The sequence below is a fragment of the Dendrobates tinctorius genome, unplaced genomic scaffold (genome assembly GCF_039654945.1).
Source record: "Dendrobates tinctorius isolate UK_male_01 unplaced genomic scaffold, ASM3965494v1 ptg000140l, whole genome shotgun sequence".
Classification (NCBI taxonomy): Eukaryota; Metazoa; Chordata; class Amphibia; order Anura; family Dendrobatidae; genus Dendrobates; species Dendrobates tinctorius.
In genome coordinates, this window is record NW_027361808.1 from 9,900,608 (window position 1) to 9,913,632 (window position 13,025).

Here is a 13,025-nt window from a genome sequence, read left to right on the forward strand (position 1 = left end):
CGCAGTCAGAAAAACGTAGGAGACTGCATTTCTGTAATCTAATAGATCCTGGTAGTACTGAAAGCAGGGCTATCTAGGATACAAGCGGAATCTTTTCACCTGTAATCTTAAGGTAGGCCGAATACACCCCCTCCCAAAAAGGCTTTATTTTGTTGCAGTTCCACCATATATGGAGCATTGTTCCTCTCTCTACTCCCGCAGCGCCAGCATGTATCCGACACAGTTGGAAACATTGTATTCAGCTTTGTCGGGTAGTGATTCCACCTTTAAGAATCTTGCAATTTCTTTCTTCAGCGTATCCTGCCCCTGACATTTTATGGGTAAATAGATATGCTTTTTGTTTGCCTTCTTCTGGGAGAGTGATGTGTAATTCGTTTTCCCATGCTTGGATAAAGTTAGGGCCCGTAGAGGAGGATGATTGGTTTAGGAAACTATATATGAGAGAGATCAGGTGAGACGGAGGCGATTCTCTGAGAATTGATCCCGTCAATATGTGACAAAGACGGATGTCCGAGTGTGTGCTCCAGCAAAGGAATTTTGTTTTCAGATTCCCTGGTGTGAACTCTGGGTTGGGGAATTTTGGGGTAAGTGGACTGTAGGATCTGACTAGTGTTTTTTTTGTTTTATTTGGTCCCAGACCTTCACAACATCTCTTATCAGGAGCCCCTGAGGTGCAGTCTGTATTTTATCTTTGGACTCAATCCATGTGAGGTGCTTCAAAGGTGTAGAGGAGTACCCCTGTTCAAGCTTTACCCACTGTTTTGATTTTGAATAATATTGCCAATCGAACAAACTATCAAGGAAGCCTGATGGTATGTGCGAAGGTCTGGTAGGCCCGCTCCCCCTGACGCTTTGGAGCAGGTAAGGATCTGATACTTTATTCTATGTTTATTTTGTTTCCATACAAATCTAATTATAGCAGATTTAAGCATTTTGAAAAAGTTTGTTGGTGGTAAAATGGGAACTGCTTGAAAAATGTATAGAAATCTGGGGAGAATATCCATTTTAAACGCATTTATGCGCCCGAACCACAAAATAGTTTTTTTGTTATATGCAGCGAGGTCTTTGAGTGTTTTTTCAAGTAGGGTAAGGTAATTTAGACAGTAAAGCTTACTAAGATTAGAGGGAATATGGATATCCAGGTATTTGATTGAATTTGGTTGGCCGATTGCATATCAGTTGGTGATAAGAATATATTTAGAGCCTCAGTTTTGGAATAATTAACTTTAAAATTACTCAAGTCTCCATATCGTAAGAATTCCTTCATAAGAGAAGGAAACGTAATATGTGGTTGCGACATGTACAGTAGAAGGTCATCAGTATACAGGGAAGTTTTATAAGTGTTGTGGTCTATGTATATCCCGTGTATACTAGGGTTCCTACTGATTGCCATTGCCTGGTGCTCTATGACGATTACATATAATAGTGGGGATAGGGGGAAGCCCTGTCTTGTTCCATTAAGGATTTCTATTGGTGAAGAAATAGATCCGTTGACTTTAAGTCGAGCCAATGGGCATGTATACAAAGACATAATCTTATTGAGAAAACAATGTCCCAGGTCTATCTGTCTAAGGGCTGCCCTCATAAAACCCCAGTGTACTCAGTCAATCGTTTTCTCTGCATCCACTGACAACAGGCCTAATGGTTTTGATGATGCCAGAGCACTCGCCACGAGTGATATGGTTTTGTTCACGTTGTCACGTGCCTCTCTTCCCTGCATAAACCCCACTTGGTCAGTATGTACTATTGAGGGGAGGATGGGTGCTAATCTGTTTGATAGTATTTTGGCGTACAATTTAATATCAATATTCAGTAAAGATATTGGACGGTAATTAGAAACTAGTGAGGAGTCTTTACCTGGTTTTGGGATTACTGTAATGTGTGCCTCGAGAGATTGTGGAGCGAACGGGCAAGATATCGATACTGCATTAAACACTCTAGTGAGAAATGGGGCAAGTTGCTCTCTATATGATTTATAGAATAATGATGAAAAACCATCCGAGCCAGGACTTTTCCCCAATGGAGTGTCTCTAATCGCATCGGCAATCTCCTCTTCCGAGAATTGATTTTCCAATTGTACAATTGTTTCCGCATCAATTGTGGGAAGAGCTCTCTCTTGTAAATGCGACTTTGTAATATTTGGGGATCCAAGTCCACCAATCTCCCCTTTATGTTGTATAATTTAGAGTAGTGCCCACTCATTACGTCCAGAATTTCCGTAGGATCATGCACATGAAATCGCATTGCAATCGGATCGCATTCACATGTAAATTGGATGTCATTCGGGTGCTAGGAGATAAAAATTGCATGACACTCGTCCCACTTTTCTGGACAGATATTGGACAGTTTTATTTTAAGGTGATGGGTATCCGCCCTTACCTTGTATGCTGTTCCTTGTAAATAAGACACCTAGATCAGCAGGAATGGAGTCAAAGCCACTGCTGCCCACAACATATACCCCGTTGTCTGCAGCCTGCCTGTCATACTTCATGTGCATTGATTCAAGAAACTGGGAAGAAAACCAGACAGTGTAATTATTACAAAGGAATATCCCAATAGGACGAAAAGGCCAAAAAGATAAGCAAATATCAAGATAATAGAGCCATATGTATACAATGGCAAACAGTATGATCTATATATACACATGCATTGCATTTAGTTGTGATTTATACCCATATATATTTTAACAATAATTTAAAAGTTTGCTTTGAATGCTGATAGATGGTATAAATTAAAGGGAACCCGGCAGGTCCCCATACCCTCCAATCCACCAGCATTAGACTATATGTTTCTAAATACCCTGCTTAACCTGCCCTTTACAGTGTGTAACACCTAGACCCATGTTTAAAAAATAAAAAAAGCTTTCTAAACTGCCTTCCTCACTTCTGGACATGCGCAGTGCACCTCTCAACCTAGAAAGATTACACCAAGCTTCAAAAGGAGCAAAGGTGTGTGCAAAGAAAGCCACAGGCATGGGCGTGCTCTGCAGAATGCTGGCAATGATGCCACAATGACAATGTCCACAGGGGTGTGATAACATCTGTGCGGGAGACTAGTCTGGGGAAACTAGACACATCTGGACACACACACCTGGGGTTTCATTAGCACTCTACATGCACACAGATAAGGCTTTGTGTGGTGTTGTGCACCATGCTGGCTTATAGCCTATCGATAAGGGCACGCTCAAGGTACTGTCACACTTAGCGATGTACCAGCGATCCCGACCAGCGATATGACGCGGTCAGGATCGCTGGTACATCGCTAAGTGGTCGCTAGTGAGCTGCCACACAGGCAGATCTCACCAGCGACATCGCTGGGGACGGGGTTCGCTACTTACCTGTCACACCAGGCGATCCTGCGTCCTCCCTCCCGGCTCCACGCGTCGCTCGTCGTCACAGCAGGAAGCGCCGCAGGAAGCTGACGACGAGAAGCGGTCCTGAACGTTCTCGCGCGATCAGCAATAACCAGCGGGGGAGCGGGTTGTAGGTAAGTATCAGACACAGCGATATCGCTATAACGTCACAAGTTATAGCGATATTGCTAGCGATATCGCTTAGTGTGACAGTACCTTCACAACAGCCTATAAATCAGACTAGTGATATTCAGTTTGTTTTTTTTGCTCGTTTTTTTTTTTTTTTTAATCGGATAGCACACGGACATCTTATTCAAAACAGCATTGCTAATGCATGTGTCACAATCCATTTTTGGATTTGTGACAGCTCTACCTCAGCTAAACTTTTTTTGCTTTCGTGCCAGCAAGGGTTCATGTCAGTTTCCTTGCTGGCAGCTGCTTTGTTGCGGATCAGCTGATGTGGGTGGTGACCACTTCCACCATCCTTTAACCCCTTAATGACCGGCGCTTTTTCCGGTTTCATTTTTTTGCTCTTCTTTTTTTCCAGAGCCACAGCTTTTTTATTTTTACATCAATATGGCCATGTGAGGGCTTGTTTTTTGCATGACGAGTTGTACTTTTGAACAACATAATTGCTTTTAGCATGTCATGCACTCGAAAACAGGAAAAAAAAACCAAGCGCAGTGAAATTGCAAAAAAAGTTTTTTTGCTTAGCATTTAGTGAATCTAGCAAAAAAGCCAACACTAACCTGCCATTATCATTCCCCAGGTCATTATGAGTTCATAGACACCAAACATGTCTAGGTACTTTTTTATCTAAGTGGTGAAAAAAAATTCCAAATTTTCCTTAAAAAAAAAAAAAATCCGCCATTTTCCGACACCCGTAGCGTCTCCATTATTCGTGATCTCGGGTTGGGTGAGGGCTTATTTGTGCACGCCAGGCTGACATTTTTAATGATACCACTTTTGTGCAGATACGTTCTTTTGATCGCCCATTATTGCATTTTAATGCAATGTCGCAGAGAGCAAAAAAAAAAAGTAATTCTGGAGTTTTGATTTTTTTTTTTTTCTTTTTTTAAAATCGCTACGTTGTTTAGCGATCACGTTAAACCTTTTTTTTTATTATTGATTGGGCGATTCTGAACACGGCGATACCTAATATGTGTATGTGTGTTTTTTTTTATTGTTTTATTTTGAATGGGGCGAAAGGGGGGGTGATTTAAACTTTTATTTATTTATTTATTTTTTTTTACTTTTGGCATGCTTCAATATTCTTCATGGGAGGCTAGAAACTGCCATAGCTTGATCGCCTCTGCTACATACAGGCCATGCTCAGATCACCTGTATGTAGTAGAATTTCTGCATTGCTATGAGCGCCGACTACAGGGTGGCGGCTCATAGGAATCCGGCATCAACAACCATAGAGATCTCAAGGAAACCTCAGGTTGTTATGCTGACGCACCGATGACCCCCCATCATGTGATGGGGTCAGCAGTGCATATATTTCTGGCCCGATGGCTGGAAGCGTGTGTTAAATGCCGCTGTCAGTGTTTGACAGGGGCATTTAACTAGTTAATAGGCGCAGGTGGATCGCGAATCCACCCGCGTCTGTTGTGGGCACATGTTAGCTGTTCAAAACAGCTGACATGTCCCAGGAAAGATGTAAGCTTACCGCCGGAGCTGTCATGAAAGTGGGGGTACTGCCATTGGACGTACTATCCCGTCCAATGGCAGTAAGGGGTTAAATAGCCATATGACATCAGCTGACTGTTGGTAATAGAGTTTTCTATGTATGCCAGCCTTGGAGTTGCAGCTCTCTGTTGTCACAGAGGTGAATCTGGTACTTCTGTGGAGTTCGGGGTCCTGTTTCCGTATCCTCTGCGGTGTTTAGCTTGGCAGCGGAGCCTGGAGCTACAGTTGAGGCCAAAAGTATTGACACCCCTGCAATTCTGTCAGATAATACTCAGTTTCTTCCTGAAAATGATTGCAAACACAAATTCTTTGGTATTATCTTCATTTAATTTGTCTTAAATGAAAAAACACAAAAGAGAATGAAGCAAAAACATGGATTTTTGTGAGTACTCACCGTAAAATCCTTTTCTCCGAGACGCTCATTGGGGGACACAGAGACTGTGGGTGTGTGTTTCTGCCGTCTGGAGGCTGACACTAAGTATACAAAAAAAGGGTTAGCTCCTCCTCCGCCGCATACACCCTCGCCCCCAGACCGGGCGTAACTCAGTTTAGTGCATAAGCAGTAGGAGAACGCGCCTTAAACTCAGGCAAGAAATTATACGTCTGAAAAAGGGACCACCCTGATCCTTACATAAGGATTTGTATAATTCAAAATAAACAGATGCCAACTGGCTAATAGGGTGGGTGCTGTGTCCCCCAATGAGCGTCTCGGAGAAAAGGATTTTACGGTGAGTACTCACAAAAATCCATGTTTCTCCTTCGTCTCATTGGGGGACACAGAGACTGTGGGACGTTCTAAAGCAGTCCCTGGGCGGGATCTTAGCTCACCCAATCCATGATATTTTGCGCCCCTGATTAGAGGTGCGCAACAGCTGCCTGGAGAATCTTTCTTCCCAGGCTTGCATCCGAGGATGCCTGGGTATGTACGTTATAATGTTTGACAAACGTATGCAAACTGGACCAGGTAGCTGCTTTGCACACCTGTTCCGCTGAAGCCTGGTGTCGCAGTGCCCATGAGGCACCCACTGCTCGAGCCGAGTGTGCCCTGATCCCTGCCGGAACCGGCGTGCCACTGATTTGATATGATTCTTGGACTGTCAGATGAACCCATCTGGCCAAAGTCGCTCTGGACGCAGCGAGTCCCTTCCGCCGCCCTTCTGGAATCACGAATAGAGAGTCTGTCTGGCGGAATGGCGCTGTCCTTGTCACATATCTCCTAAGGGCTCTTACCAGATCCAGGGTGTGCAATGCCTTTTCTACCCTATGCACCGGTGCCGGGCAAAACGAGGGTAAGACAATGTCTTCGTTGATATGGAATGCAGAGACAACCTTCGGCAAGAAGGGGGGAGCTGGCCTTAAAACTACTTTATCCTTATAAAAAGTCAGGAACGGCGGTTTACAAGATAAAGCCGCCAGTTCCGAAACCCGCCTAATAGATGTTATTGCTACCAGAAAAACGACCTTCCTGGACAGGTAAGGTAAGGAGACTTCTTGTAACGGTTCGAAGGGAGGTTCCTGAAGGGCCCTGAGCACTAAGTTCAGGTCCCATGATTCCATCGGTGCCTTATAGGGGGGTACTAAATGTGCGACCCCTTGCATAAACGTCCTAACCTGCCAGACCGAAGCGACCTTTCGTTGGAAAAGCACCGACAGGGCCGAGACTTGCGTTCTGAGCGAACTCGGAGCCAATCCCGCGTCCAGCCCTGCCTGCAGAAAAGCCAGTACGTTGGGGATCGAAAAAACCAGAGGAGCCACTCCGCGATCCCTACACCAACGGAAAAACACTTCCCAAGTCCGATGATATACCTTCGCCGAGGAAGGCTTTCGGGCACTCACCATCGTGGCCACCACATCGCGCCTGAATCCTGCCTGTGTTAACAGCCAAGATTCAATGGCCACGCCGTCAAACACAGGGCCCCTAAGTTCGGATGGCAGATCGGCCCCTGGGACAGTAAGTCCGGCCGATCTGGGAGACGCCAGGGTACGTCCACCACTAGTTGAACCAGATCTGCATACCAGGCCCGCCGAGGCCAGTCTGGGGCCAGCAGAATTGCTGGAACCCTCTCTCTCCTTATCTTTCTGATGACTCTTGGAAGCAGAGGTAGCGGGGGGAACAAGTACGGGAGCCGAAACTGGCTCCACGGAAGCACCAGAGCGTCTGCTGCGATTGCCTGCGGGTCGAGGGATCGAGCGACGAACCTTTGAATCTTGGCGTTCTCTCTGGATGCCATAAGGTCCACGTCTGGTGTCCCCCACCGTTGGCAGATCTGTTGAAAAACCTCGGGGTGCAGGGACCACTCCCCTGCCGCGACCCCCTGTCGGCTGAGAAAATCCGCCGCCCAGTTTTCGATTCCCGGAATGTGCACCGCTGAAATTACCACGTGGTTTTTCTCGGCCCAACGCAGTACCAGCCCGACCTCGCGCATGGCTGCCTGGCTGCGCGTGCCCCCCTGATGGTTCACATACGCTACTGCTGTAGCATTGTCCGACTGAACGCGCACCGGCCGGTTTGTCAGCCAACGCTGAAAATGTTGCAGGGCCAATCGTATTGCCCGTATCTCCAGAATGTTGATCGGGAGAATTACCTCCCGAAAGGACCACCGCCCCTGGGCTGTGTGACTCTGGAAAACTGCTCCCCAACCCTGCAGGCTTGCATCGGTCGTCACCACCAACCACTGTTCCGGGGGAAAGGGTTTCCCCTGAACCAGAGACGAGTCGCGAGTCCACCACTGGAGTGACCGTCGGACCGGTGGAGACAAACTGCACCGATGATTGAGGGAAAGCAGCCTTCGGTCCCATGCTGACAAGAGCGCATGTTGAAGCGGACGGAGATGGAACTGGGCAAACGGGATTGCCTCCATCGCCGCCACCATTCTGCCCAACACACTCATGCCGTACCGGATGGATCTGGAGCCCGGCTGAAGAAGGTTCCGTACCCCCTGTTTGATCCTTTGCGCCTTGTCCTGAGGGAGGATCACCAGCCCCTGGGAGGTGTCGAAAACCATGCCTAGAAATACGATTCTCTGAGCCGGAACCAAGGACGACTTGTTCCGATTGATCAGCCAACCTAGGCGGGCCAGGGTATCCAGAGTGATACCGACATTCTCCTGGCACGCCTGAAACGACGGCCCCTTTACCAAAAGGTCGTCCAGGTAGGGTAGTACCGTTATGCCCCGAGCATGCAGGATGGCCATAACCACCGCCATTATCTTTGTAAAGACTCTGGGGGCAGTGGCCAGACCGAAGGGCAGAGCAACAAATTGGAAATGTCGCCCTCCGATCACAAAACGCAGGAACCTCTGGTGTGGAGGAAAAATCGGGATGTGTAGATATGCATCCTGCACATCGATCGAGGCCAGGAATTCCCCTGGATCCATGGCTGAAATGACCGAACGGAGGGATTCCATCCAGAATCGCCTGACCCTGATAAACTTGTTCAGGATCTTTAAATCCAGTACTGGCCTTACTGTCCCGTCCTTTTTGGGGACTGAAAACAGGTTGGAGTAAAAACCTTGCGTCTCTTCGCTTTTCGGCACTGGGACAATGACCCCGTTGCGCTGTAGCGTCATTATAGCCTGCAACAGACCTTCCGCCTGCGATTCTGTTCCGGAGAGCCGGGAACGGAAGAAACGCCGTGGCGGGAGTCCGACAAACTCTATCTTGTACCCGGACGATATCAGTTCTGCCACCCAAGCGTCGCGTGCCACTGCGACCCCGAAGTCCACCTCCAGGAGCTACGAAAGGGCCGAAAACGCCTCTGCGTCTGCCTGAATGCCGGCCAACTCTTCTGCTGCGGTAGAAAACTACTCTTCCCCCCTGTGGCTTCTGAGATAAGTTTATCAAGCTTTTCACCGAACAATCGATTGCCTTGAAAAGGCAATGAGGTCAAGGATTTTTTAGAGATAGAATCCGCTTTCCATAATCTCAGCCATAATGCTCGCCTTACGGCGATCGCATTTGCTGCTGCCACAGCAGAACACTCGGCCGCATCCAGAGCGGCGCCGACGAGATAATCACTCGCTCCTGATATCTGATTTGTCACCTCCAAGATTTCCGCGGGCAGATCCCTGTCTTGGAGGGCCCTATGCAGAGTGTCTGCCCATGAAACCATGGCCTTAGCCACCCAGGTAGCCGCAAAGGAGGGGGCCAGAGCCGACCCTGCTGCCTCATACACTGAGCGGGCAAGCCCCTCTATGAGGCGATCAGTTGGGTCCTTAATAGAAGAACCGCTGGGTATCGACAATAGCGATCTTGATGCTAAACGTGACACCGGTGGGTCCACTACTGGCGACTCCACCCACCCTTTATGGAGTTCAGGAGGGAACGGATACTTTGCTTGCAGCGCCTTTTGCATTGCAAAGCACTTATCCGGGTGTTCCCTATGTTTCTGGACTAGCTCCTCGAACTCCGGATGTGTGGCAAACCTTCTATGCGGACGCCTGGTTTTCTTGAAGGAGACCTTGTGACCTGAGGCCGTGGACACATCATCCTCGATCTCTAAAATCTGGTTGACCGCCTCAATGAGGCTGTCCACCGAGTCCTGGTATCCCAGGCTTTCTGGATTCCAGGCTTCCTCTTCCTCGCCCTCGTCCTGATCGCTTCCTGAGCTTGGCGACAGGGAACGAGATGCCCTAAAAATCGCCGCCGACTCCCCAGAGGGCCCGGCCGACGGAGAACGAGCTCTCTTACCATGAGCTTGTCTGGTGCTGGAGCGGCCCCTAACGGACGAAGGGTCCTGAGACGTGGACGAGCTGTCTTCCGCTGGCAGACCACCATCCCTGACCCTGCCCGGGCCCCGAAGGGACTCAATTGCCTTCGTAAGGGACATCATAGAATGCGATAAAGACACTGCCCATTCTGGGGGGTCCTGACCCCTGGGCTCTGCAACAATGGGGGGCTCCTGGGCTCGCTCCGACTCACAGGCTTCGCAAAATTTACCCGGCTGCGCCTTAGGCAGCCTCACCCCACAGGAAACGCAAACAGCGTATAGGAAAGAGTGAGCTTTCCCTTTGCCAGACATATTGCAGGGTAGGGTAGGAGGAGGAGGGTAACCCCTTCCTTGACAACCTTTGCGGCACTCGAAACGGGGTTGCACTCACCCACCGGTAACGTCCCCCCTCTTCCACGGGGTGCTCTGGACGCAGCGAAAACCCTGAGACGTGGACGAGCTGCTTCACGTGCCGTTACTCGCCGGGGGCACTGCGGTGCACCTTGGAGAGAGGCGGCGGGGCTTCCGACCGCACTCCGGCGAGGAAATGCGAGGAGGGGGAGGGGGGGGGCGGGAGCCTCTGGTCACTGTGCGCGCCCGCCGCGCTCCCCGTGCCGCCGGAAGTCAGTGGGCGGGGCTTCCGGCCCCCACCGGAAGCGGCGGGCGGGCCTCGCGCGGCCGCCGGCGGAGCTTCAGCCGTACTCCGGCGGGGACCTGCGAGGAGGGGGAGGAGGGCGCGCGCTCCCCGGACACTGCGCGCCCGCCGCGCCCCCCGGGCTGCCGGAAGTCAGTGGGCGGGGCTTCCGGCTACCACCGGAAGGGGCGGGCAGGCCTCGCGCGGCCTTGCGGATCTCCCCGGACCGCGGCCGCCGGCGGGACTTCTGGCCGCAGAGCGTCTGCTGCCGCATGTGGCACTACTCGCACCGGGTTCCACCGGGGAGAGAGTCGGGCCCCGTGAGAAGAAGTAACCCCGTCGGGCGGGGGAACAGACAGCCCCGCGGCGCCTTCTGGAGGGTCCCGTTCCGGGGGGTGACCCTACAAACAAAGGTGAGCCTGCCGCCGGGGGGGGCTCTCTTGGGGTGCTCTCAACCCCATCCCTGGGCGGGGAGGGGGAGGCTACTGGGGGTGGATGCTTCGATCCCCTGGCTCACCTGCGCCTCCAACTGCACCCCTGGTGTCACTACCTAGGGGTGGAAGGGGCCAACCTGAAATCCCGCGTTGCAGGAGAGGAACAAAACGTGGAGTCCGTTGGGGATCGCCCATCGCTCACACGTGCTCGCCCGTTGTAGCTCATGGGGAAATCGAATCCTCTCATCAGGATGCGTTGCCCCTCTTTACAAAATAAAAAAGAAAAATGGTTGTCTGGGGAAAAGTCCCAGATGTGTCCCTCGGTGCGGGAGAGAAAACACGTGGATGACTACTCACACGTGGTCGCCCGTTGGTGATTTGGGGAGATCGGACCCTCTCTATAGGATCCGTCGCCCCTGTCTTATCTTCAAAGAAAGGGAAAAAGAGAAAAAAAATCTAGTCTGGAGCTCCAGACTGCGTGTGCCTCCATCAGACACTAAGCAAAAACTGAGTTACGCCCGGTCTGGGGGCGAGGGTGTATGCGGCGGAGGAGGAGCTAACTCTTTTTTTGTATACTTAGTGTCAGCCTCCAGACGGCAGAAGCACACACCCACAGTCTCTGTGTCCCCCAATGAGACGAAGGAGAAAGCAAAACATTGATCGTTTCACACGAAACTCCAAAAATGGGCCAGACAAAAGTATTGCCACCCTCAGCCTAATACTTGGTTGCACAACCTTTAGCCAAAATAACTGCGACCAACCGCTTCCGGTAACCATCAATGAGTTTCTTACAATGCTCTATATATCAGAAACTGTCAGTGAAATAAATATCGTCATGCTGCGATATCATTTTGTTCTCCATCTTCTCCTCAGTGTGCTCAGATTTTCTCATCTGAAAGAGTCGTATAACATTATGATGACACTCAGATAAAACTCTGATCATAGTCTGCTCAGAGTGTCATTTGCATAATCAATCCGATTCTCTCAGAGGACAGAATATACGACCATCTGTACTTACCCTAACCCCTATACATGCAGGCTGGCCATAACCTTGCAATGCCATACAAATTACTAATACCTCAATCTCCAGCAACTGCACAAGGCCAGACTAATGTAGTACATTGCCGCTAGTCCACCTGATCTAAAAGTATGGTTGTGATCAACAGGCTGCTCTCCCACATGGTGCACAATAAGGAACAGTGAGAGAACTTGCATGCGAGTTCCTATAACCCATCTGGTTATAAATGAGCTTTTTTCGGATAATATAATATCATTACTCATGCAGTTTCTCCTCTAGTTGCATTTTATATGCAATTTTTCTAATCTTTAATCCTTGTGAGATTTGTTTATCTTTCTGGATTGTCAATTTGACACCAATAAAATATTTTATTTTCACAACTATTTCATTTTCATCACGCACTGCAACTAAGCAAGGATTGTGGAATCTATTTATACAATTGCCTTTATATGCAAATTGTCTCTTCAGAGAGGAAGAGGACTAGAACTCTAGTGCCAGCTATTGGAAGTAGCAATCCTAAAACATTCGGCTGATCCCGGCGGCAGATGCGCTACGTGTCTACAGAGGAAGCCGGTCACATTGAGGCTGTGTGCCCACGTAGCGATTTTTAAGCATTTTTGCCGCGATTTTTGGCGCGAAAACGTTTAAAAATCGTGTACAGAACGCCCCCCATGCATTCCTATGGCATTCGGCACATGCTGTGCTAATGCTGCTCTTTTTTCCGCGGCGGAATCGCATCGCGGAAAAAAAATCGCAGCATGCTCATTCTTTTGTGCGGAATCGCAAAGAATTGCCGCGATTCCGCACCCATAGGAATGCATGAGAATCACTTACTTCCCGCATGTGGCTATGCCCACCATGCGGGAAGTGAAGCGTCTCATGTGCGGTTGGTACCCACGGTGTGGAGGAGAGGACTGTCCTCCAGGCCCTGGGTACCATACCCCTGTAAAAAAAAAAAAAAAAAGAATTAAAAAAAAAAAAAAAAAAAAAATCGGGGTATATTTACCTTCCGGCGTCCCGCGCTGCATTCCCGGCCTAAGCGTTCCCAGTAATGCCTTGCGGCATGGTCCAGTGATGACGTGGTCTCGCGAGATCGCTATAGCAACGCGAGACTACGTCATCACAGGTCTCGCAAGGCATTACAGGGAACGCTGTGGCCCGGGAATGCAGTGCGGGATGCCGGAAGG

General features: G+C 49.5%; 1 protein-coding gene across 2 annotated transcripts in view; it reads right to left on the reverse strand.

Moving 5' to 3' along the window:
* The window catches only part of LOC141049023 (saccharopine dehydrogenase-like oxidoreductase), a 173,372-nt gene that overhangs the window by 150,301 nt on the left and 10,046 nt on the right, over window positions 1–13,025 (reverse strand). For both annotated transcript variants that reach the window (XM_073545124.1, XM_073545123.1), the window contains exon 4: window positions 2,380–2,509. In XM_073545124.1, the coding sequence (XP_073401225.1) occupies window positions 2,380–2,509 (130 nt within the window). The remainder of the gene's footprint in view (window positions 1–2,379; window positions 2,510–13,025) is intronic.